Here is a 27,334-nt window from a genome sequence, read left to right on the forward strand (position 1 = left end):
TAATGCCTCCCTTGGCTTCGGCAGTGGGGGAATTCAGCGCATATTGCAGTTGTAAATTGATTTTTCATTTGTTATTTATAGCTCACTTTGAAACACAAAGACCTTCTCCTATAGAAAGGGTTATGAACAGCTGGAAAGAAGGTTAGAGGACTATGGCCACAAAAAAAAGGCTAAGAAGTTATATCAAATGACAGCTCTTGGCGTTTATAACTTGTAAGTCAAATACAGTACAGCTCTTTAGCTCAGCTATGAAAAATGACCTCTATGGTTGGATGTTTACAGTAAGGAAACAGACCTCTCAGGCTTGTTCAATGCCTTTCATTTTCCCTCCTAATTAAATCCATTTAACCTGCACCTTTTTAACAAACAGTTTCTACTGTAGCAAAGTAGACTGATGAAATACTGAAAGCTATTTGATTAAACCAGTATATTTTTACCAGAATGTAAGCGAAACCCCAATATTATTCACTGTGCAGACATTTGATCCAGGATACACATGGAAAAACCACAAAAATGTTCTGATTTTTCTACAAACAATTCTCCAAACCGAATCTGTTCAAACCAGGGCTCAGGACCTCTCTGATACAGAACACTTTGAACTTCCATTTGCATCAAGGCAAACATGAGTCTCTGATTAACTAAACAACATTTTTGGGAATAAAACTAACTTAACTGGGTCAAAAATGTTGCAGAATGCTGCACGACACTGGAGCAAGAACTATAAGCCTGGGTTAATTTTCCTGATTTTTTTTTATTTGTTCTACTTTGACAGAGACAATAAAAGTAGTTGGCATTACTGAAAAATTATAGTTATATTACTTGAGTTATAACAGAGCTGGGTGGTAGCCATTTTAAATGTTCTGGTATATTAAAATGTTTAATAAAATCATATTCAAAATCTCTATAAATAATGTAGTTATAGTTCTGGTTTTTTTTTAATCATTAAAATAATGCTAAACTCAGCCAGTACATTTCTCCATATGGGAGAAACACAAGGCCAAAGTTTAAAATCCAACACATCTTAAGTCCAAAATAAGCTCACAGTATGAAACTATTCATTAGAGTCTGGGGTCTAAGTTGCCTTCATGACCCATCAATGCTATATACCAGATTTTTAAAGATTTAAAACCTATAGTCAAAGTTCTCGTTGGCTTTCAAATCAAAAAAGACATCATGCTGTACTGCCAGCCCAGGAGAGGGAAGTCCTCAAAGACAGCCACACAGCAGCAACAGCATGGGCAGGCTTCCCAAAGCAGATTTGAAAGGATCACTTCTACAACTAACAAAACCAGGTTTAATCTCCCACGTCCATTTAGTCCCTCGCCTTTCCACGGAGACATACCAACCAGAGGCCACGTGCTAGCAATTGTGATCGTGGATTTTTGTGATGGGGACAATCCTCCGTAATGAGGCAGAGTGAAACTTCTAGCATATCACATGTACACCATCCAAGCACTGTCAGATGGCAATGACTATCCATCACGATAAAGCTGGGTTGGACACAAGCAACTAGTGAAAAGATATAGATCCCATTACCAAGGGACTGACCAGCAAGTCCTCCTTGACAAAGGTCTTTTAGAAGAAAGCCCTTGGAACGCTGCTACCATGTCTTTGCCATGACTTTTCAGCAACACTGGAACCAAATATGGCGTGACGATGGGCTGTGAAGTGCCTTGACGCCTTACTGCAAAAGCCAACTCAAAATGTTTGAGGAGAACTAATAAACAGAAGCCAAAAGGTGAAGCAGCAGGAATGTTGGGATCTTACAGGTATTTTATTTCCTCTCATTCTCCTCTCCACCTCCCCAAAGTGCAGTATACTGTGTTAGCAAATGTATTGTTAAAGACTAATAATCCCATCTGAACCTCATACATTCTGACAGTGGACATGCTGACTAAGGAACCCTAGTGTTCTATTTGCGTTAACCATGCCGGGTACTTTCCAGCCCAGGACAAGTAATAGGAGCCAGGCGTCATTCTCTGGCAAGAGGCATATGGACAAGGCAGTGGTGGTTGGCATCACTGGCTATTCAGCACGAAGTAGTTTGTGGTGGAAAGGATCAAAGCAATAACATTATATTGCTTTTAATATATACCACCCACATTACACTGAATAGCAGCAGTGCTCTCAGATGCCAGCACTAGGAAAAGAAGCAGACTGGTTTAATTTAAGCACAGGGAATGGCAAGAACTAACGAGTAAATAGCTTCCTCTTTTTTCTTCTTCTTAAAGGAAGGGCCATTTAGTCCTGGGCCTCCTTAGGATGCTGTCTCACAGAGCAGTGAGTGAAGGCTAAGACTCATTATTGGTCTTATTTGAATTAGTAATCCCTTTCTTTACAAAGCCACACAAACAAATTTCCATTCCCAGATGCTTTCCCTAGCTGACCCTTTCCATGACAACGCTGTCAAACCCAGTGTCATATTATGTATCATGTGGATTTGTGTGAGAAAAACTCGACAGATTTTCCACAGATGATATTTCACAGCTTTAAAAGAGACCGAACTACTTCCATCCTCTCTGCTTCGAAAGTGAGTTTTGTGGTTGGGAAAGGTTCTGGGCTGACAGCCCTAGAGTCCGAGGTCCTCAGCTGATCCCGAAACAGATACAGCACGGACAGTGCCAGTGTTTGCCGCACACGGAAAGCCATGTCTAGTCTGATAATAGAATGGACTGAACCAACTGGCAAAGCAGCACACTTCAGGCTCAGGCTTGGCAAATGCATGCATCTGACTCCTTACTGCAGCTGAAAGTCAACCCAAGCCCTTGTGGTTACAGGCAGCGGTTTTCCTGCAGTCTTGGAAGCGCAGATGCCAATAGAAGCTGTCAGACGTACATCTCTAAGGTGCCACAAGTACTCCTGTTCTTTTTGCTGATACAGACTAACACGACTGCTACTCTGAAACATCTCCCTTGAAGGTCACTCTTCCCTATCTCCCAGGGACCAATTTCAGAACATAGAGGGGGAAGTGAAACATCCACTCCCATTCATTCACTCTCTAGATTACCTGCTTAAACTGCTCTGTACCCCATTTACCAACCCTGATTCAGCTTCGAGTCAACAAAGCACTTAAGCAAGTGCTTAATTTATATGCCTAAAGTTAAGCACATTGTAACAGGGTAGCCGGCCCCTTAAATGCAGTCAGGCTCAGCTCTCCTGTTCCAATCCAGGTGCAACCTAGTTTGGTGCAATAAGCAGGGCAGGTCTACCTCTAGGGAGTTATAAATGAGGAACAGCCCAAAGGCATGTGACAATTCAGAGTCCCGAGAGGGAGACAGAAAAGCCAAGGGCTCTAGAGAAGCAGAGAGCTCAGGAGAAGAGCAAAGCTGGGCTGATCAGGGAGGGAGAGCAGGGAGAGGAGGCCACTGAAGGAGGGAGCGGTGAGAGTTCCCTACTTGGGCTGTGAAGCCAGAGATCAAGCTGGTGAAAGCAGAAGGCAGAAAGGCAGTGTGCAGGGGTCACCTACAAACTTCCCCAGGCTGGACAGCCATGGCCAGAGAGGGCTGAGAGCAGCAGAGGGAGATGTTTGCTGGCCCTCTGAGCCAGACAGGAGGACCAGACAGAGCTGGAGGCTGGGGAATGATAGAGGGGTGAGCCCAATGATGTCTCTGGGCAAGAGCGAGAACCTGACCCGAGACTGAAAACGGGAGGAGAAGCAACCCTCCTAGAAGGGCTGGAGTGAGGCATGGTGAGAGATGACAGGCCCATACCTGACAGTCTAAAGAGATGCCAAAATCTAAAGCAAGACACAAGAGCTGCACCAGAGCACCTGAGCATGGTCAGAGATGCCATGGCAGTACCTGGTGTGCTGATGGTTTACTGAGACTTGAAAGCTTCCATGTACTGTTGGGATTGTCTTGGGGAATTCCAGACTATGATTGTGGGACTTCTGCAATTAGTTAACCCTGCAACAGGCTACTTGTACTTGGAAACTTTGTGGGGAGTTACTGAGGCCACAAGGGAGTGCCATGAAGTTCTTTGCTGAATCGACGCCTAATGTCACATACCTTAGCAAGTTGGTGGCCGAAGCAGAAACAGAATCTGCGTCCTTGACTCAATATCCCCTGCTCTCACTTCTCTCTCCCTTAGGCACTATTTTGCTTTCAAGTCCAGCTGACTTGCCATCAAAAGTAACAGGAAAATTCTTAAAACACAAATGCAGCCAATCAAAGTTGTCAGTATGGGGGTTCACCCCCTAACGCTGAATACAAAACCTTCAGCTCCAAGAAATCCCTAAGTGCTAAACACCACTGTGCAGAGTCAGGGTTAAATTTTCAAGCACATCTGTCTAAGTTGGCCACACAACACACGGGATTGAAAACAAAGCTCTAGGCAATGGCAGCGCATGCACTGTGTGTGCAACTTCAGCAACACACGAAACATCAAAACACAGTTCTTCCATCCAATCAAAAAATCCCTGCTATACTTGATATTTCTTCATCTAACATACTCTTAATGATATAAATAGGGATATATTGTGTAATCTAAGTTCCAACAATCTCCAGAAACACACTGTGTGCTAATAAGGACCATCTCTGCTTCCCAGGCCAAAGAAAGCAATTGACTCGAAGTAAATCCCTTGTTTTGCAATGGAGTCCAAAAAAAAAAAAAAAAGAGAAACGCTCTGAAACAGTATAAAAGGACTGAAAGATGTTTGCCATCCCCCTCTTCCCATCCATTTCTGAGCCCGGGACAGGAGGTAATTTCAGGATAGTGTGGCGATGTTCTTTCCTTGAGTAGAAATCTCCCCGTTTGTTCTCCCTTCCTTCTGTACTGAAGCCGCGTCACGCTGGGCTATCATATTTCAGCAGCAGAAAATGTGTACAATGTTCAAGAATTTCTTGCAGCCTTGGTACAGATCAAGCAATGAGTTGTAGGCCAGGGTGAGACTCTGCGCTTTCCTGTGCTGTTCTAAGCAGCACACACACATCACAGCCCCAGGAAAGTGGTGGGGGGGAGGAGGTGGGTTTAACAACTTTTGCATCCTCCCAATTCTAGGGTGTTCCATGGCCTCGAGCGACCCTGGCAGAAGCTAAGCAGCCGTCCAGGGCTGACTGTGTCTGCTTATGGGCAGCAGTGTGGCACAGAATCTCCACAGCACTGCCACTCTCACCCTCACTTTAGCACAGCACCTGAGCCAGGGCTTGTAAAGGGGCCTTCGGAAGACACCCTGTGGCTTTCTCTTCCCTGCTTCCCGCACCAGGGGAATTGTCCCCAGGCCATATCTGGAGCCTTTAGGGCCCCTTTGTCCAGTGTATATGGAGAGAATGGGAGTTAGCAGCATTTTTCTAGGGGAGGGAGTATGCCTGGTGGAGCAGGGGAGGGAGAGCCGGGAGGCCTGGGTGCTATTGACTCTGCAACGGTCTCACTGTGACACAAATTAATTCATTTACCCTCCCCCTGGGCAATTTACCCATCCGTAAAATAGGTTTAATAAGAGGTTGTGTTGAGAGGCACAATTGTGAAGTGTTTAGAGAACCTGGGAGGAAAGATGCTAAAAAGGGCAAAATATACATTTTAAATGTAACAGATGTAACTGTGTTACTTAGACAGCTATACATATTAAATCTCTGGGCATCTCATTACATTATTGCCTTTGTAAAATCTTTTCAATACATTTTACATGTTTCAGAAACCTAAAAGACCTGATTCTCCTCTGCTTTGCAACTTGCCTCATCATTTATACTTGTGCAACGTACACAGGTGTGAACAGCTACAGGAGGCACAAGGCATGGGAAAGAAAGCAGCTAAATGTTTCACCTGGTTTCTAGTTCCTGCATATCACGAGAGAGGATAGGAATATCCATCACAAACATGTAATAGTAACCCAAACAATGAGCTGGAAGTATTCATCCTCTCCCTGTGCTACCCTATTTGTGGTTTGAGCTCTGCAAGACGTTTTGAACCTTCAGAGTTAACAGCAAACCAGCCTTATCTAGGGGGGTTTGAAGACAGGATGTGCTTTAGTCAGTACCATTGATGAATCAACAGCTTTGTGGGTTTTGTGGTGATAGGAAAACATTCAGAGAATTGGATTCATGGGTTGACATATTTTAACTAGAAACTTCATGGCAAGATACTCTTTCTGTCTCCAAAATACTTTCTGGCACTGCATTTCTGCTCACAGTATTGCCAACAGCTTCCTAAAGTTAATATCCATGCTTGACAGGGGTTCTGGACCGCAAGACTCCTGGGTACCTCAGCTCAGAGCTCCATTAGGAACCAATATATGTTCCAGGTTTCCCTCAGCAGAATGGAATATGAGGGAGTCCATTGCATTTATTATTCATTCTTTGTTTCATTATGATCCATTTTCTATAACTGCAGGAATTTTGTGTGTTAGTTGTACTGAGACTTTTCTGTGCTGCAACTGAAAGATATCCCACACTGAAATGCAGCCCATGCACACCAAGAAGTGACCTGATCCTGCTTACTCTGCACAGTGTGACAGACCCAGACCAGTGGGGTACAGGAGTCTGGTAGAGGGCAAATATACTGGTCACTGGATGAGTAGTTTTCTGTTCCCTGAGTGACCAGAGAAGGGGCTGCACTAGAGTAATCAGGAACCTACTAGAACCAGTTAAGGCAGGCAGGCTAATTAGGACACCTGGAGCCAATTAAGAAGAAGCTGCTAGAATCAATTAAGGCAGGCTAATCAGGGCACCTGGGTTTTAAAAGGAGCTGACTTCAGTTTGTGGTGGGAGTGTGAGGAGTTGGGAGCAAGAGGCGCAAGGAGCTGAGAGTGGGAGGGTGTGCTGCTGGAGGACTGAGGAGCACAGGTGTTATCAGACACCAGGAGGAAGGTCCTGTGGCGAGAATAAGGAAGGTGTTTGGAGGAGGCCATGGGGAAGTAGCCCAGGGAGTTGTAGCTGTCATGCAGCTGTTACAGGAGGCACTATAGACAGCTGCAGTCCACAGGGCCCTGGGCTGGAACCCGGAGTAGAGGGTGGGCCCGGGTTCCCCCCAAACCTCCCAATTGACTTGGACTGTGGGTTCTTCCAGAGGGGAAGGTCTCTGGGCTGTTCCCCAACCCACATGGTGAATCTCTGAGACAAGAAAATCTGCCAACAAGCGTAGGACCCACCAAGATAGAGGAGGAACTTTGAAACAACAGATAAAAATCCCATGAACTCAAGGGGAGTTTTGCCTGGATTAGTACAACACTACTGGGCCCAGGTCATTCAGAACATCACTGCAATGCAACCCAGATCTTCCTGTGCCAAAAGCACAAGCTCTTACATATCTGAAATATGGGAGAACTTCCTTCAGCAGCTAGACAATACAAGGTCTATGGCACACAGCTGAAAAGTTCTGATTCCATCCAGTAGAGTGCAGCGGTACAGACATATAGTAAGCAGTTCATTACAAAAGGTTTTAACTGTGGTTATTGTTATACAGGACACTGACTGTCTTGGCAGGCAGCAACTAATACAACATTCCCTCACCAGTTAGATGCTCAACTTCCTAATTGCATCTACAAATGTAACTTGCTGTACCCTTCTTTAAATGTGTGTCCACATCTTGGGGTGCAGCTCTGAACCAGATTCCAAATCATGACGTTTGCCTGCCACTGGAAAGGATCCAGCATATGTGACCAAAAGTATAGGGGCGGCTCTATGTATTTTGCCGCCCCAAGCACGGCAGTCAGGCAGCCTTCAGCGGCATGCCTGCGGGTGGTCCGCCAGTCCTGCACCTTCGGCGTACCCGCCGCCGAAGCCGTGGGACCGACGGACCTCCCGCAGGCATGCCGCTGAAGGCTGCCTGACTGCTGCCCTCACAGCGACCAGCAGGCCGCCCCCTGCGGCTTGCTGCCCCAGGCACGCGCTTGCTGCGCTGGTGCCTGGAGCCGCCCCTGCAAAAGTGTATCTGCTGGGTTATCACTTAATTTGGTCTTTATGCTCATCTCTTTCACTCAGTCACATAGTTCCTCTACCTTCAGGTACACCTGGCCTTGCAGACTTTCATTTATGCAGGAGAAATTTTCTCTTCCCATATGGCGCTAGAACTGGGGAAGAGTTTGTTAAAGAAGAAAACTAAAGAATAAATTAAGGTTCTTGTTAAGTGAGGCCTCAGGTCTGTTCTGCTGTAGACTACACACTTTCCTACATCCCTCAAAGAGCCAGCCCTGTAATACTTGTCAAGAATGTTGTTTTAATAAAAACCATGTGATTGCAAAGATCAAGTCATAGCAAAGCCTCTGACTTTGCAGGGTTAATATTTATCTAGACTGAGCACTGGCGGAGTGAATCACTTTCATGTACTTGTGAAAACACCACAGAAAGCAGGCACACGTTCAAGGACCAGGGATTATTGCAAAGTGACCCACTGAGTGAATACTGGCTTGAATGCTTGCATTTTCCAGACTTCACTGTGTTATCAGTCTAGGTATCGGAATGCGGAGAAGGAACAGGAAACCTCTGCACAGTTCCCTGGAACATACTTTGCTTGATGAATAAATCTTGGGAGAAAGAGTGCCCCATGACCACCTCATGTTCACAATGCGGGGTACTTAATGTGGGTTGGTTTTTTTTAATTGAAGGCATGAACTACTGTATGTTTAAGTGACTTCTGCAAACTCAAAACACCTCTCAACACTGCAGCTCAGTGGCTGTTTGTGTCTATTAAAGTGCCATCAGCAACTGGATAGGATACAGCTACTGGTACCAAGAGAACCACAACACAAAGTTGATGGGGTAGAAACCATCCACCAAGCAACAAGCATAGGAATAGAGACACTCATTTGGCATGAGCATTCATGGCAGGAGCCAAACGGATGCCTAGGAGTGAAGGGAAGGCAGAGTCAATCATAACCCCATTTACTGCGCATGGAAACAAACCCAACTCCTCTATTCCATTCTGAAGTTTGAAAAACTCCCATATTGTCAACTTTGATCCTATTACAGAGTTATGAGTGTATTGTACTTTCTTCAATCATGAAATGTGCAAGAACAAAAATCATCAATCCTAAAATGGGAATGCTGTATCTTTATAGCTGTTCTGGTGGTGGTATTTTTTAGAAACATTAATTTATTAATTATATAGTATGGAATTTCTACAAGCTCTCTATTCATATTATAGGTCATATTCTAGATGTACTTTGTCACAGAGGTGCAGGCATGCTGGAATAATGTCAGGTCCTACTAGTCCTGAGCTCCAGAGATCTTAAAAGCTACCCCAATACCTCCCATAATGGGAGGTCAGGTTTAATGGATGGGGACACCTTAATTCTGGTAGATGAGCTCCAGTACCATGCATCTTACTGCTAATCCCTCCTGGGAAGTTTAATGCAGAGCAGTTTTGCAGCCTGCATAGGCCTGATTGGATTCCCACTGGAATTTTTTTGCATAGATGTTCCATACAAGTAGTAAAGTTTCCTTATAGAAGAAAAGCAAGAAGGTTCATGGAAAATCCATTTTAGTTAACTGAATGTTTCAGTTAATGATGATCATCCCTCATATCTTTTCTTTTGATTTTGGGGGCCTTTGTGACTAAGAGGTTAATGCTTCCAAATGGGAGGGTTCGCTTTTCACTCTATAGTATTCTTTGTTCAATGAGTTAGAAGAAACAGCAACACTTTAGGTCACAGTAAAGGAATTAAATCCCTCAGGTAACAAATTGTACATTTACACATGTAACCGCAGCATATACATACAAATGGATGGTTATTGGTTCAAGTGGTTACAGCAATGGACTGGCAGACACTGGCTTCTTGTCTCTGTCTGCCATCGGATTTGTCCCTTGCAACATGACACTCCATGAACTGCCAATTTAAATGGATTCCTCCCTGACAACGTTAGAAATATCATGATGTGGTCAGTACATTTGGGGGTGGGGTTTTGGGGTGCACAGTTGTGGATACGATGGGTAGCCTGGGAGGAAGAGTAAGTTAATAAATGTTGTACATGGGATATATATATATATAATGGTGCAGCGTAGCATAAAAGATTTATGGTTTGATTTGGGGTTGGCCACATCAGTCATGACTGGCACAGACACACACACACACACTCACTCTCTCTCTCTCTTAGACATTAATTTTTTTAGCAGTCTTTGGCCTGACAAGTCTCCCCTACACCCAGGAATCTGTTCCACTTATGCGAATATTCACTCAAAGAATTTGCAAAAATGGCAAACAGCATCCCGCAGGAAAAGTGAATTCAAAACAGCAGCGGCAAGAGCAAGAAGGCGGACACCAACCTCAAGGCTGAGCTCAACAGCCAGCAGGGGGAGCCAAGGGGAGAACTGTTAGAAGAAACTGGCCTGGAAACCAACCAAACGCCAGCTATCAGGTCTGAAATACTACATATGCTCAGAAGGTGATGCCTGAATCTGCAGCCGCCAAGTGGCTGCATGACTGGACTCTCAGAGGAAAAGGTAGATGGGGAATTTATTTCACAGCATAGTTCCACTGCTAGATTCCTAGTGCTGCAGATCCAGCATGTTGCCATTGTTCTAAACATGGTTCTTTGTAGCTGCTGGGACAAGAGTGTGCCTGAATACAACTGCAGTGGGTTTCTCAGATTCAAGCGCTGAATAAGGAGCCATTCTTCACGTGGTTTGACGACTCCATTACCCCTCCGGAGCAAAGGCGCTGCACGCTTCCCTTCTTCAGGGAAAGACTATTTTATAATAAGATTAATTATCTCAGAAAACTCCTCAATACAAACCTTTACATCTTCTATTTAAAACCCTGTCTCCTCATTCCTAGTGCATTCCTGAGCTAGCAGCAGGCTGACCTTCAGTGCTGACCCTCCTTCCCCTATCCCAGGAAATGAAAGTTGATCTCTGGCAGGGGGAAGTACTTAAAAAACCCAGGCATCAATAAAAACTGGGGTCCACCAGAAAAGCCCAACCCCTTTACTGCCCTTAAAAATGTGGCCTTTTGTGTTTCCAGGATGTTGATTCTCTCCCCCTCTGCCTCTTTAGTGGCGATGGGGAGAGCTTTATGTCTAGCAGGGGAAACCCCTGAGTGCTGTGCATATGCAGGGAAACTCAAGCTCTCTGCATTTAAATTACAGCTACATGGATAAAGTCTCCTATAAAATAAAAGAACGGCAGAATTACATGGGGTGCAGTCTTGGGGCTATTTGCATTTCTAACAGATCATCCCAGATTTTTTTTAATTCACTGAGAATGTGGACTCAACTCTTAGTCCCTGACTGGACACCATTCTGCTCATGTTAACAGTCCATAGAAGAGAAGTCCTGCGTGTAGTTTATGCACAGTTGGGAGTAATATATCCTGTTTAGTGCAGAGTGTGCTCTGAAATGCAAAAACCAGGGATGAAAGAAAACCCAACACCAACAGTTGGGATCTAGGTTTGAAAATCATATTGAACTAGGAATTGGATTGGATTACTGAAGCCAAATACATGGCACCTTTTAAAGATTTCAGAGCATTAGGGAAGGAGAAAAGTTTCTTTAACTTTTGAAGAACTCTTTAAAAATCTCTACAAATGTTTCACAAAATGTCTAGAACATTTTGGAAAAGATTTAGCGAGAACTATGAAATTCCCTATTTCTCTGGCGCCTTTCATCCTACTGTAAATTTAATGCCATAACTCCAGTCTTCTAACAAAACACACAAATAATTTCAGAATATGGGATAGCAACTTTTGATGTATTCCACGAGTACATGCATGTTATATGCAACTGAAAATGCACCCTGTTCTCTGGGGTCTTAACCAGAGGCTTGTCTTTCTTTGATTAAATCCTAGAGACAAACTAAGAAAAGGAAAAGATTGGGAGGAAAGAAAGAAAAGATCCAACTAGTTCTATCTGACCCAAAAATGGGTACTCAATTTTAAAAAGTATAAATCAATTCAGAATAAACTAGGGATGGAGGATAGAATATGTTAGAAACACTTCTTGTGCTAACTTCTTTCCCTATTTACTGTAGCTGGCTAATAAAGGCTGATTGTAGGATGCAATAAAAAGTCTTATTTTTCTTGAAGAGCAACACAAAATTCCAACAGATGTTTCTGCTTTTAGATCAATTGTAGTTTTATGAAGAAGTTTTCTTTTCTCTTCCAAACAACAGCAGGCACCAGAACTCGAGAGACCTGCTGCTGCTGCTAAGAACTATGCTGGCTGGCCTCACTGCCACACGTCAGGAACTAGCAAGGGAAAAGGATCCAAAAGCAACTAATTTTCCCATTCGCAAAGAGAATCAAAACAAAGTGAATGTTGTGCTTGTTCGTTTGACAGCCCTCCTGAATGTTGAACCTCCACACTTTCTGGGTCTGGGCTGTGTCTGGAAACGGAAGAGCCAGATTACCACACGGCAGGTTGTTTTTGCAAAATTTCCAAACTGAAGGAAGTATCTGAAGTCTCACTAGAAAGACTATTCTGGTGACATCACCAACCCAGTTGTGTACTCCCGAGATATTCAGCAGAGTAGAACCTCCAAACTCTGAGGTTCTCCCATCGCTTTTTTAGATCACATCAGATATGAAAAAAATAAGAACCTCAGTAGCTGTATATTAAACATATTCAGTTAAACTTTCACCCTTTCCACTAACTCTCATCTCTCTGATAAAAAATATTGTTTAATTGGTCCTATGTGTGTAGATAATCTGAGCCAAATCCTGCAAACCAGACTTCATCCTTAAGCAGGGAAAGCTCTCATTGACTTCAGTGGGAGCTTTGTCTGTGACCATCAGAACTGCAGGATTTCATCCTATAATTTCCCCCAAAGATGGGATATAAATCAAATGCAGCCCAAAAGCCTCACCCGTGAATGGAGAAAGGCACCTCAGATTGTTTCCTTGGCACAACACTCTCCCCTTGTGTCCAGGAACTTACTCCTCCTTGCCAAGAACTCATTAATTTTGGCTCAGGAAAACTTGCCACAACAGGGAGCACAAAAGCGCCAACATTTTCCACATATGCTTACTTGATAATATCAAGAGAGAAAATTACGACCCTAAATCAAGGATGGCTCTTCTTTGATGTGCTGCTGTATAATTAATTTGTTACTGGTTTAAAAAATGTATTCACCCACTCAAAGGAGATTTGCTTTTTTCAAAATATGACTAGTCCCTTTTTCACTTTTCCTAACTCCTACTTTAGAAGGCTTTTTGGTCATAGGCTACCTCCCATTAGCTACTAAATGCACTGATGCCTGCTATGAACTCCACCTTCAAAACATTCATAACACATGCAGAATGCAGGAAGGTCAGCTTGTCTATACATGGTACAGCAATGAGACAGTCCCCTCCCTGTCATCAGTTCAGGGCCCTTGTTGGAAGTGACCAAAGTTGTTGCCATCTAATGTCTGATCTGTGGGTCTAATTCCTAGCAGATAACTGTCTGCATCAACTGGCACCCTACAGGCACTCAGCACAGAGGCCAAAGACTGAATGAGCCGTGGGGATCAAACCCTTTCTTGTCCCAGCAGGTGGTCCCTTGACATCAGCAATGTCTGACTAATAAGTGGGAAAGATGTGAGGCTTTAAGAGCCTCGTGGAAAGGCTTAGAATATTGTTAGTAGACATATACAAGGAGAGGGGATAGCTCAGTGGTTTGAGCATTGGCCTGCTAAACCCAGGGTTGTGAGCTCAATCCTTGAGGGGGCCGTTTAGGGATCTGGGGCAAAAATCTGTCTGGGGATTGGTGCTGCTTTGAGCAGGGGGTTAGACTAGATGACCTCCTGAGGTCCCTGATATTAACCAACCCAACCCTGATATTCTATGTTCATTTCTAGTGAGCAAAAGGTGCAATATGTAGTCAATGTAAGATACCATCATCACACTGAACCTCTTATGAAATACTGCTTCACAGATCATGGCTCTGCCAGAGTACAACAGGTTTCTTTTTCCTTTCTCCACTGCCAGCTGGATTCATCAGCATCCCAAGCACGAATGGGCCTGCAACTCACAAACGCCTTCTCACTGCACCTGACTTGGCCCCCACATGTTTAGAGTGTTCACTAATATTTGGTTTTCGCTTAGACATCCTTCAGAACAGATTACTGTACGTAATGACTGAGGTCAGCCTCAAACCCAAGCAGGGCACACATGGAGCTAATCTTGTTGGTTCTGAGGTTAGCAGGGCCACAATGACAGCATTAACGAAAACCACACCATCGTGCTTATTAGCCTCGTTCGATACATCTAGGCAACAACAGTGCATTCCATGAAGCAATGGGCAAATCATTTCAAATAAAATAAGGACTAACCTGAACCTTTTACCCAAATTAACTTAACAAGAAACCTTGATGTTTGGGGAGTGGGGTGGTTTGAGATTCAAAATGGTAAATTTTTTGGGTTGGTTGGTTTTGAAAATGTTATGCCTCGTAACCACTGGACCAGAAGCAGAAACAAACACTGTAAGAAATCAGCAATTGATTTCTGTCCTCTCAACATGTCACTGCCTTGCATGGACAATGGAAGCAAGAGGGGTGGGCAGAAGGAAACCATGTTTGTGTTCCATGCAATGCTGCACGGGGGGGAATAAAAAGGAGAATTAGATGCTCTGAAAAGAATGAAAGCCTCAACTTACCAAGGCAGGTCCTGCCATCAGTGTGCAGGCGAAAGCCTGGCTTGCACTCACAGTAATAGGATCCCAGGGTGTTCACACATCTGTGCTGGCAGCCCCCATTGTGAACTTGGCACTCATCAACATCTGCAGATGGGAAGAGGAACAGAAACCTTAGCAAGTAAGTAGTGCTTTGGAAAAATTTGGGATGGAAGAGCTCAATAATAATAATATTTAATATTCATATGCATTCTTTGCTATGCTTCAGGATGAAAGTGTTTCCCACAATATATACATACAACACCTCTTGGGCTGTGAGCTGCAGCCATGCAGATAACTCACGGAGGGAGAGGGAATGTTGGCCAACATCACATGGACAAATCCCTTCTTTTATGATGGCCTAAATTTTCAAAATTTTATGCACATCTTGTGCACACTTGACTTATCTGCATGACACCCCATGCACACAAGCAAGTCAGGCTGGCATTGGCAAATCTACACCTTGTGTGTGCGCGCATCAGATGTTGCATGAAGGCTTTGGCAAAGGTGAGCTTTAGTGTCCATACAGAGAAGGGAGGAAGTGTTTAGTGTTCTGAAGAAGTGAGGTTTTTACCCACAAAAGCTTATGCCCGAATAAATCGGTTAGTCTTTAAGGTGCCACCAGACTCCTTGTTGTTTTTATAGAAACCTTAGCATTTCTCCTGGCTGTTCGCTGACTCCAGAACTGAGGAATGGATGAAGGACAGGAGGGCAGAGTGCCATATCATCAGGTTTAACCATTCAGGCCATTGTGAAAAATCACAAGGACGGACATGCAAAGAACACCAATGTACATCACAAGTCATTCAAAATAAACCATCCTTCAGACTTGACTCTCCAACAGTGCCATCCCCACTAGGGGATCAGCTATGCTGTGCACCTTTCAGACATCTGAATGTACTCTCAGGATAAAGAGAGTAGAGATGGACTGAATTACACTACTGGAATACTCCAAGGGAAATCCTATCTCTGAAGCCTAAAGAAGATCTGTACATACTCTAAATCCTCCTTGTTCTCACTCTAAACAGGCTGGGTGATCCCATTTGCTATATACAGATTCAATTATTTATAATAATGACAAGAGTAAACATCTAACATTTACAGACTGTAGCCAAAAAGAATACCTTAAAGCAGCACGTTTTAAATCCCTAGATTCCCTGGAATTACAGGTTGGGATCCTAGCAGGGTTGACTCAGCCCTTCATCTTTTTGAGCCAGATAGCCCAGGTTCCATGCAATTTACTTTGTAATAAAGATGGGGCTGGCTGAAGAACACCTTGAATTGAGCTCTTCCATCCCAAATTTTCCCAAAGCACTTAAATTTCACAAACTACAGGTCTCACTTTACCTGTTGTTGCCATACAGCTAATCCTGGGGTGGAAGGTGACAGATATTTAATCTGTGCTCAGTAATTCTACATGTCATTAGAGGCCAGAAAGCAAAGAAAACTATCCTATCCCACTGAAATTGTGTATAATGGACTTGGAGGAGGATTTTTGCACAATATAATGCCATTTGTTTAAGGTCAACTTGACCCCACATATGAAACTCTGAAATGTGTGTTGCAATTTTCTTGTCTGCTCTTTCTAGTTCCTTCTACTACACAGATATCCATGGTATCCTGGCTTTCACACCAAAACAAACTTGGACAAATTGAGGCAAAGCTTTCTACAAAGAGAAACCCATTTGGCCAGCATACCTCTCTGTTTCCATTTCCATAATTGAAACTATCTGGGCTTGAATAAAAGCCATTCTCATTGCCAGAACAATCTTGATTTTTTTTCCTCCAAACAATGAGCATTCTTTCAAGGGTTCAAATGTTAACCAATCCATTATTTCTTGGGCACACATCCTATCCCACCTCATATTTAAGACTATAAAAAAAGTAGACCGTTTGTGTTTAAAAACAAGAAATTCATTCCTGTTCTACGATGACTAAGTCATACATAGTTGTCATTAAATACTGCAGAAACAAAGAAGGCAACCACCCCAGGAGCGTCATGCTATCCAATGCTATCTCAGCTAGACACACACTGAAGGCAATTGCAGGATTCAGAGACACAAGATTCCTTAGGTGAAGAGCAGTTTGTGTTTGAGAATATCAGTTAATTGGCACATATATATAAAACCTTCACACACATACATATATACACATACTAAGCTATAGATCAGGGATCGGCAACCTTTGGCACGTGGCATGCCAGGGTGGGCCGGGCTGGTTCATTCACCTGCCGCATCCGCAGGTTTGGCCGATCGCAGCTCCCGCTGGCCGCAGTTCGCCACTCCAGGCCAATGGGGGCTGCAGGAAGCGGCAAGGGACAAGAGTGCTTACCCTGGCGAGCCACGTGCCAAAGGTTGCCGATCCCTGCTATAGATCCATACAGAGAAATTACAAGTCTGGATTTCATTTTTCTTCTGTTTTTGATTCTGCTCTTCCCTTCCTACTAAGAGGCTGAAAGTCAAATTAGTCCAATGTAATTGGAATAGTATAGCAGGAACACCATTCTCTTCTGTGTTAGAGACAGTTGGCTTCTTGGATGAGAGAATAAACCAAGATACATTGTTATCATTCAGTTTCTTTTCCATTGCACCAACACTCCTTTCATGACTGTATCGAGGCCCTAAGCAATGAGCCCAGAAATATTTCTCTCAGATTGCAACTGAAATTTGAAAACTACAATGGAAAAGAAAGGCTAGTATAATTAAATGCCCTTCTCTCCTGTCTGTAACAGGAAACAACAATAAGCCTAGGAGACTGTTGAAAATGTGAGACCTTTTGTTAAAGCACTTGTTATTCTAATTTATAATAATAGGTTCTCAAACCAAAACAAATTCTTCCTTTAGGTAGACTGGCCTTTCTGGAGTAACACTATTGCATGCTATATGGGAGCCCATAAAGAAGAGAATTACAATAGCCAAGAACTCAGGATGCAGGCGGGAGCAAGATTTTCAATGAAGAGTGGTTAAGACAGTATCAGGTGACAGAACACGGGGAAAAGCCATTTGGAAACCTACAGAGGAGCAGCAACTCCAGTGTAGCTGGCACCACTGAACTGAACAACAAGGAAGATGAGTTTCTTCAGCATTGTGCATCCCCAGGCATGAGTTTCACAGAGTACAACTAAGGATAACTTTCCCCTGCAAGCACCTTCATTACCCTCATGCCAGCACCACAGTGAATAACAGAGGTGACTTGGAAGAAAGAGCACGGCAATTACCAAACATGAGGCTGCACGTCCTGTTCTTCAGAGCTGCGTGGGAGGAGGAGGACAAACAACACTTCTACCATAGAGAGTCTAAAATAAATAAACTAAAAAGAAAAGGTCAGATGGTGACAACTGACCAAAGCCAGGACCCTGGCTCATAAGCACTAGGTCCAAGGAGAGTCATGCTGGCTATTAGGAACACAGGCATGTGTTGTTCTAGTTTATGTAGGTGGCTTTGGGTTCATTTAGGGAGATAAACAGTAGCGGCTGCTTGCGTGTGTCGTTAAACCACAATTACAGTCCCTCTGTGGGGAAACATCATACTTTGAGCTTTGTAGTTCAATTTAATTTGAACATGGATTTGCTTCTATCAGAGCCAACTCGCTTTCCCTACTGCACAGACAAGGCACAGAGTACGGGCTCTTCAAAGCCTCTCTTCTTCCTGGCCTATGACACCCAACCCTCCCTCTACTAAGCCTGTCAAACCCACCCTCCTCTCTCAGCCTGAGCCTCCCCGTTCTTAGTCAGTCTCCCAGGAGCTTTTAAAAGGAATATGTGATGAAATAAATAAAGCAGTTAAGGCAGGAATTGAATTTCTGTGCACCGGGCTTATGGACTTGGGAGGTTTCCAGTGTACAGGATTTACAGTACACAAGGGGAGAGCATTCCTGAGAATCCTGCTGTACTGGCCAATACACTGCCATGGCGATCCCCTGATGGATTTATTCAGCGACAGCTACCGTATCTTACCTCACCCTACACAGCGAGCAGTGGCAGAGGGAGCGATTCATTTTGGATACATAAAAGTACAGTGGGGAAGACACGACCGACCCAGCACATAGGTCAAGCCAGCAACAGAGTGATATGGCCTGGCTGCGTGATGAACAAATACACATCAGCACTGAATACGAACAACACTGAGAAACAATTCCTCAGTTAATCATTCTAGGGTGTTTCCTGTAACTGCTTGTGCCTTTACATGTAAGCCATTTGCAGGAGCTTGTCCCAGCACAAACTTGAATCATATTTGGAATCCCCTCTACCTGCCAGCATTAGGACCTGCCAGTCCTAACTGTTTTCATTCCTTTCTTGCCCTCTGCTGATTGATTCAACAGCTGTGACTGTGCAAGAGATCTAATCCGTCTTCATCCTTTCTTTGAAACGCATGACAAAATAACCCTGGAAGGACAGAGTGCTTCCTAAAACCACAAAAAGAACCTGTTTTGGGCTCCTATGGCTCAGTTACAGAGTATAATAGAAACGCTGTCGCTTCCTTCCAGCACCTTTCACCTGGGGGCTTCAAAGCACCTGAAAAATGTTGTTAAACTATGCAGCACCACACATGTGGCAAAGGTCCCGGTCATTAGTCAGTGGTGGGACGAAGGCCCAGAGAGGTTGAGTGACTTGGCAAAAGTCACAGAGCAGTCAGTGACAATGCCACGGGTAAACACCAAGAGCTCTCACTGCCTAGCCCTGCTCCAACCTCTAAATCACACTCCCCTCCCAGAGTCAGGAAAAGAACCCAGGAGTCCTGACTTCTAGTCTCCAGCTCAAATGGCCAGATAACACTTTCCTCAAGGCTCCCACCACATACGGATTTTCTATTAATATCTTTATATGAACAAGACATACCATGTTGCAGGCTGTAGATTAAAAAAAATCACTTTCTCTGTTCATAGATTCTAGGACTGGAAGGGACCTCGAGAGGTCATCGAGTCCAGTCTCCTGCCCGCATGGCAGGACCAAATACTGTCTAGACTATCCCTGATAGACATTTATCTAACCTACTCTTAAATATCTCCAGAGATGGAGATTCCACAACCTCCCTAGGCAATTTATTCCAGTGTTTAACCACCCTGACAGTTAGGAACTTTTCCTTGATGTCCAACCTAGACCTCCCTTGCTGCAGTTTAAGCCCATTGCTTCTTGTTCTATCCTTAGAGGCTAAGGAGAACAAGTTTTCTCCCTCCTCCTTATGACACCCTTTTAGATGCCTGAAAACTGCTATCATGTCCCCTCTCATTCTTCTCTTTTCCAAACTAAACAAACCCAATTCTTTCAGCCTTCCTTCATAGGTCATGTTCCCAAGACCTTTAATCATTTTTGTTGCTCTTCTCTGGACCCTCTCCAATTTCTCCACATCTTTCTTGAAATGTGGTGCCCAGAACTGAGGCCTAACCAGCGCGGAGTACAGCGGAAGAATGACTTCTCGTGTCTTGCTCACAACACACCTGTTAATACATCCCAGAATCATGTTTGCTTTTTTTGCAACAGCATCACACTGTTGACTCATATTTAGCTTGTGGTCCACTATAACCCCTAGATCCCTTTCTGCTGTACTCGTTCCTAGACAGTCTCTTCCCATTCTGTATGTGTGAAACTGATTGTTCCTTCCTAAGTGGAGCACTTTGCATTTGTGTTTGTTAAACTTCATCCTGTTTACCTCAGACCATTTCTCCAATTAGTCCAGATCATTTTGAATTATGACCCTGTCCTCCAAAGCAGTTGCAATCCCTCCCAGTTTGGTATCATCCGCAAACTTAATAAGCGTACTTTCTATGCCAATATCTAAGTCGTTAATGAAGATATTGAACAGAGCCGGTCCCAAAACAGACCCCTATGGAATCCTACTTGTTATGCCTTTCCAGCAAGATTGGGAACCATTAATAATAACTCTCTGAGTACGGTTATCCAGCCAGTTATGCACCCACCTTATAGTAGCCCCATCTAAATTGCATTTGCCTAGTTTATCGATAAGAATATCATGCGAGATCGTATCAAATGCCTTACTAAAGTCTAGGCATACCACATCCACAGCTTCTTCCTTATCCACAAGGCTCGTTATCCTATCAAAGAAAGCTATCAGATTGGTTTGACACGATTTGTTCTTTACAAATCCATGCTGGCTGTTCCCTATCACCTTACCACCTTCCAAGTGTTTGCAGATGATTTCCTTAATTACTTGCTCCATTATCTTCCCTGGCACAGAAGTTAAACTAACTGGTCTGTAGTTTCCTAGGTTGTTTTTATTTCACTTTTTATAGATGGGCACTATATTTGCCCTTTTCCAGTCTTCTGGAATCTCTCCCGTTTCCCATGACTTTCCAAAGATAATAGCTAGAGGCTCAGATACCTCCTCTATTAGCTCCTTGAGTATTCTAGGATGCATTTCATCAGGCCCGGGTGACTTGCAAGCATCTAACTTTTCTAAGTAATTTTTTATTTTATTGTTCTTTTTTTATTTTATCTGCTAAACCTAACCCCTTCCCATTAGCATTCACTATCTTAGGCATTCCTTCAGACTTCTGAAGTCTGGATTAACAGCTAGTTATTCTCATTAACTCCCAGGAGAAATGTCCATTTCAACAGACACGGTTGACTGAGCGGTGCCATCTTTCGGGGGAAGAAGGCATTTTTAATAAATAAATAAATAAATAAATAAATAAATAGAGTGGTACCTTTTAAAGTAAAAGCAATTTAAAAATTCTGATGCGAAATCTTACCTCCAGTTGGTACCCTCCACACATTTTTGACCATACCAGTATTTCAGAGGAAAGGCTGTGGTGAAAGCCTAAAGTGCCTGCCAAGCCAACCTAGCTCCAGCTAAACACCTTCCTTCCTAAGTCTTTGCAAGACTTAGCTTCTACAAGGTCCTAAAGCCTGTGATGTATTTACTTTATATGCAGGTTGGATAAACCAGTTTGTTATCTGGAAGGCCTAGCAACAAACCAGCACCATGCTTGCAGTGTGGCATCTGAGAATCCTTACTTTACTTACCTTACCTTACTCCCATAGTCCATAGTGGCTGAAGGCATTGCAGAGATAACACAAGGAGTCCTTTGGGGAGGGATGGGTTACCTCACCTTGATGTCAAGTGACCCTCTGATGTAGAAGCTGTGCTGATGAGCTCCACAGAAGGAAGAGCCCAAACTCTTTGACCAGAAGATCAAGTCCTTTGCATGGAGAATGTGGGGGAAAGGGAGAAACTCCCTGCTCTCCAAAATGAATTAAATATAAATGACATAGAAAAACCTACAGAGAATCCAACAGTTGCCAACCTGTTATTTGTGCTTGTTTTCACTGGCCACGATGGCTGGAAGGAGAGGGGCCTAGCAAACACATTCCTGCTCATGCGGTCCAGGGGCAATATGAGCACAGGCTGGAATTATTAAACAGTCAGAAAATTTCCTCCATCTGACCCATTATTTTAGTGCTTAGCTTGAAGGCCATTGTCCCACTCGCAGAGAGGAAACTAGCAAAGTAAAGAAACATACTACAGTCACCAGCTTCGGAACAGTCCCAGCTGGCACAGTTCAGAAACTTGAAGCATCTTATCCACCTCCAGTGAAAATCTAGAGGACACCTGAACACTTTCCCTGGTTCGAGGCAGCTGTAGAGTCCCAGAAAACCATTAAGGTGGAATACGCTCTCACTGATGAAGACAAGGCTGAGAAAAGGGAGGATCTGGTTGAAAGCAGGTTCATTTACTTGTGGTTTTCTGTATGCACCTTTACTATCACTGTTAATTATGAGCTATTTATGGGAGTTTTCCTTCCTTTCGAGCTCAGCTTCTGCCTGCGACACTGCGTTTTGGGGACTGAGATGTCTCAAAAGGAGTGAGATTACTGCAATGAAGTAACACATCAACAGACAGGGCATAAGCTGGAGAAGGAGGAAAAACAATTAACACACCAAGAGTCAAATTTGGTGGCTCTCAGTCCAGCTGCCAGTGGACAAGTGTCCTCAAAATAAAATCCACTGTTACAATGGGTACTAAACTGGCACCCCCACTAGCCCTCTGAAGAGAGGAACCAAAGACTGAGTGGATTTGGATACTGATTTAATCTACATACCCCAAGATGATCCTGCCAGGTGCAGGGTGATGCCACGTTGGGGCATCTTGTCCGGAAGCTGCCCATGTCATTCCTATTCTGTGGACAAGCAGCAGATCTCAGTCCCCAGGCTGTCCATCCAGCACCTGCCACCAGCACTGAATTCGCATCCTCTCCCTCTCTCACATACACATGGAACTTCGACGATACGCTCCAGTGGCAACAGGGATTGAAGGGAAAGAAGCCATGGGGCCAGACTCTTTGTTCTGCGACAGGCTATTGGTGCTGCTCCACCAGAGCCATGAACCCCCGAAGAACCAGCCCCCGAGGAGTTAACGGGTGCATAGGAAATCCCTGGGTGCTACAGAGCTCACCGAGAGGCCTTACACCATGTCACTCCCACCCCTGAGCATAGGGGGCATGGTCAGAATCTGGGTGCAAGCTCCAATACTCTCAGGGCTAGTAGCAAACCACCCCCCTTCCAACCCTTATCCTCATCAGCATAAAGGTGTCTTAAATCTACCTTGCTCTTCCTCCCTGTGCTGAGTTCGGCTGGAATGAAGGAACAGGCCCTTGGTGTTCTACTTCCCTTATTGCAACAATTTTACCCAATGAGCCCTGATACTCCTATAGAGAGACAGGCGAGGTGGGTGAGGTCATATCTTTTATTGGATCAACTTCTGCTGTAGGAGAGAAGTTGAAGAAGAGCTCTGTGCGGCTCGAACACTTGTCTCGCTCACCAACAGATGTTGGTCCAATAAAAGATATTATCTCACCCAACCTGTCCCTCTAATATTCTGGGACTGACACAGCTACAACAGCACTACATACATTCCTGTAACCTGTCCTTTAAGGAATGTTAGCAGGCTCTAAGCGCTGTCAAGGCAGCTCACTGTATTACTAAAGGGATTTGGGTCAATATGGTTTGCGTAAAACAACTGCCCATTTGTTTAGCACGTCCCAGAGCCTACATTTCTTTGTCAATATGTACACAGGCTTCTCCAATGAGTCAATGTATCTGAGATCTGCCTGTTCATGTTTGGTTCCCTTGGGTGAAGGTCTCAGTGTGGGAAGGAAGACGGGATTTCTCTGCTTTCGGTTTTGGATTGACGTTGCAAAGGCCAATCCAACAGCTATGCAGGGAGAACTGGAAAGCCAAGCCCCTACACATTGTAACAGCTGGAGTAAAGATCCCAACCTTCAGGTGATTCATACAGTTATGTGAATAATTCACATGCTGAGTGTGATTTTCAAGAGTGCCTAACTCTGCCCCCATGGGAGTCAATGGGAATTTGATCATTGTTTTCAATGGGAGGAGAGTTAGGCCAACACGGAGCACTTTTGAAAATCCCATGGTTTTTTTGTTTGTTTTTTTTTTGTTTTTTTTTTTTAAGTGAATATGTGCTTGATGAACAGCCCTAGTGAGTGTAGTTGTCTGGCACAAAACAGGTACAACATGGGTGGTAACTGCACTCAACCAATGGCCTTCTGGGGTCAAAGAGTAATTACGGCCCATCCCGTCTGGGCTGTCTGATGAGCCTGCCCACAAGGACACAATACAGTGTGAGAAATAAAGCACAGAGTTTATGGGGTTAGTAATAAAGACGTGTGTGTGTTTCAGTGGGGTTTCCAAGTACAGTGTCTTTGTCCAAGCAATGGTGAATAGGAGTGAATGGGGAAGGGCCAAACTAAGAAAAGGTAAACAAGGAAGGAATGAGAAAAGCAGTGAATATTAACAACGGCCGGCGGAAAATCTTGCATGGAGTCAAACATGGGACCCATTTAGACTATATGTACCTCAGGGAAAGCCAAGTGCAGCTGGACCTGTCATAAGACAATGTGCTGCGCAATGTATTTGAAATCACAGAATCTCAGAAATGACTGAGGGAACTAGTGAGTCATCTACATTGTTCCCTCCGGTACATTTGTTAATACATTGTCCAGTCTAGATTTAAATATGTCAACTGATGATGCTTCAACCATTTCCCCTGGAGACTATTCCACACCCAAGAGATCTCACCGTTAAGAAATGTTCCTGATGTTCCACCTACATTTATTCTTAATTTCACCCCATTGCCCCTAAGATAGCTTCACCCAAATAGCTCCTCTTCCCCTTCATAATTACACATTTCAAATCTTTGTAAGCATATGCTATCGTACCCCTTCCCACCTTTGCTTTGGAGGGAGGCCAATGCTTCAACACAAGCCCCTCGCAGTTCCAGCAGCAGGAGTATGCAGCACATTTACCACCACACACTTCTCACCTAACCAATCCTCTTCTTTTTCTGCCTCTGGAGTATCTTATCTCCCTCTGTATCAGCAGAGTTGTTTTTCGATATATACTGTATGGCCCAATGAACAAATAAAACTTCTAATCCCTCATACCTCAGATGTGAAGACAACAATTTTATCTCCAAAGGAATCTTCGGTTTTATGACTTTGGAAGGGTGTCATGGTGTAGCTCTGCAAATCAAACAATTTGCTAATACGGAGAAGGAGAGAGAAGTGGCACCTTCATGCACACTCCAGAGCTGCTGCTGGGGCTAACAGTATACTACACTCTGCAAGATGGTAGGGCTGATCTTAGCTGTGCCATTCTGGAGTCCTGCATTGTTGCTTCTACAGCCACATGAACATCCTCACACAGACGTGGACAGCAGAGATCGTTTTCTCACAGATCTGTGAAACGGCAGGACATTTTCCATTCTTGCCTTGAATATTTTGCTGAAAAAGGTTCAACATTGTGACCACCGTGACAATAACTTAAATTTAACAGGTAGGCGTCACCTTCGTGGTGCACTGCACTGCATTTGACTGGAGATCTTTCTTTAGAAACGGTGGCAGTGGAGCCTGGAGGATGCAGTGCAGCTTTTAAACCATATATTGGAGCATGATATAATCCAGTGGTTCTTCAATTCCTGCAGGTGGCTTTTCTCTTATCTCCTCCGCACTGCCCTATCATCACTTTTTTCCAGACAATTGAGATTGGAGTCTAGGAGAGGAGCTGTGTAGGGCAGATCTCCATTTTAAGATGAAGTCAACAATATGAAAAAGTTTGAGACCCACTGGCATTAGGTACACAGTGTGTGTGTGAATGCACACGTACCTTGCTGCCATGTAACAGGCAGACTCAGACCTACAAGTATTTGGGAATGTCGTGCCATCCATAGGATGGTCTAGGAATAAGCATCATGCTAGTGACGGCTAAAAGGAATGATCCTTTAGTTCAAGCAGTGATGGTCTGCGTACCTGATTCACTGAGCACTCTCCCCAAAATAGGTAAAATTCTCTGATTTACCTGTTAATCCTTTATTGGTATAGACAGCTGTTTGTACATATATATTACACTTTCCAAAATGTATCTTCAAATACGGTTTGTAACCAAAGAGGTTATAATCTAACACAGGCAAGACAATAGCTGAAGTAATGGGGGACGTGAGAAGATGGTGGTGATTAATCGCATGACCCTGACTGAGAGTGATTCCCTGTTTGACTTAAACCAAAATATTTCTCTAACAAGAATTCCCTTTCAGAGAGTTTTCTGGAGAGAGGGCAGCAGCAGATTGCAAATTACTGACCGGTTTGCACAGAGGCAGTTTCTCTCCTATGAAAGGTTGAGGAGGCGGAGGAGGAGGAGTGAGAGGAGAAGACAGATCCCAGCTGTAAGCCCCGGCAGTAGATATGCTTTTGGGATTTGCTGTATTTGACTAAACATCCAGTGCCAGGTTTTAATCTCTGTGGCGATTAGCCTGGAATACAAACCAGGGATGCAGGAGGAAAGGTTAATTAAAATCTCTAAAAAGGAGTGAATGTGGGATTGGGCTACTTTATCTTTTCAGTACCAGTTTGTTAAAGTTGATTACAGCAATTATAGGAAATACTGAGGCTGAAAGGTGATGGAATCAGCAAAGCAACAAGTTGCAGAATCAGACAGACTGCTAATAGTTCGAAGCAGATCGATTGTCCCACTGTGCCCTTGGAAATCAGTGGCACAGAATGGGACCTGGAGACATTGGAAGAAAAAATAATTGGTCTGTGGTCACTTTTTCCTCATTCTGTTCCCCTCCCACCCACTGGGAATCTGGAGTTGTTAGGGCTCTGTTATGCCACACATCCATTGTGATAAAGTCCAGGAAAAATACAGCAGTTCCAACAGTGAGAGAATCACCCAGGGGGCAGCAGGTTTTTCATCTCTCTTTTTTTTTTTTTGTCTCCTCTCTGCAGGAGCTCCCCTCTGCTCATCCCCCTCCCCATTTGGCTCCCATCAACCTCATGTTTTCCATTTTCTTCCTGTTTAAGACCAAACCATACTTTGCTGCTGATGCTCTCTCCGGTGCTTTGGTCACCAAGACGACACACAGGCAATGAGGAGAAAGGAGAAGTTGCTGTTGGCATGTGCCTGGACAGGCTTAGGCTTTCAGTGTCAAGCTGCAGTGTCCAACCATTACAGCCTGAGGACCTGAAGATGTTGATTCAGAAAGATCAAGGGACCCCAATTAATACTTTGGGGCAGATCATCTGTCCCACTTGCCTGAGATGGGGCAAATGGAGGGGTAACCACCTGAAAGGCCCCTGCCCAGGATTCTCTCAGAGGGTGTGGAGTCCCCCCGGCCCTAGGGCACACGGCATAAAGGAGAAGTGGCCGCACTTGGGCTGAGTCTGGGGGAGAGTATCAGGGAGTTGTAACCAGCTTTTAGTTGTCAGTTTCTCCCTTCCATTTCCCCTAGGCTGCCCTGGGTGGCAGAGGGGACTCGTCCTTTGCTAGGCACTGCCCCAGGTTC

General features: G+C 44.1%; 1 protein-coding gene across 3 annotated transcripts in view; it reads right to left on the minus strand.

Annotated features, from left to right (window-relative positions):
• MEGF6 (multiple EGF like domains 6) overlaps positions 1-27,334 on the minus strand; it is a 251,091-nt gene that overhangs the window by 57,390 nt on the left and 166,367 nt on the right. For all 3 annotated transcript variants that reach the window (XM_054008952.1, XM_054008951.1, XM_054008953.1), the window contains one exon: positions 14,502-14,624. In XM_054008952.1, coding sequence (XP_053864927.1) covers positions 14,502-14,624 — 123 coding nt within the window. The remainder of the gene's footprint in view (positions 1-14,501; positions 14,625-27,334) is intronic.

This window comes from Malaclemys terrapin, chromosome 19 (genome assembly GCF_027887155.1).
Source record: "Malaclemys terrapin pileata isolate rMalTer1 chromosome 19, rMalTer1.hap1, whole genome shotgun sequence".
Lineage (NCBI taxonomy): Eukaryota > Metazoa > Chordata > Testudines > Emydidae > Malaclemys > Malaclemys terrapin.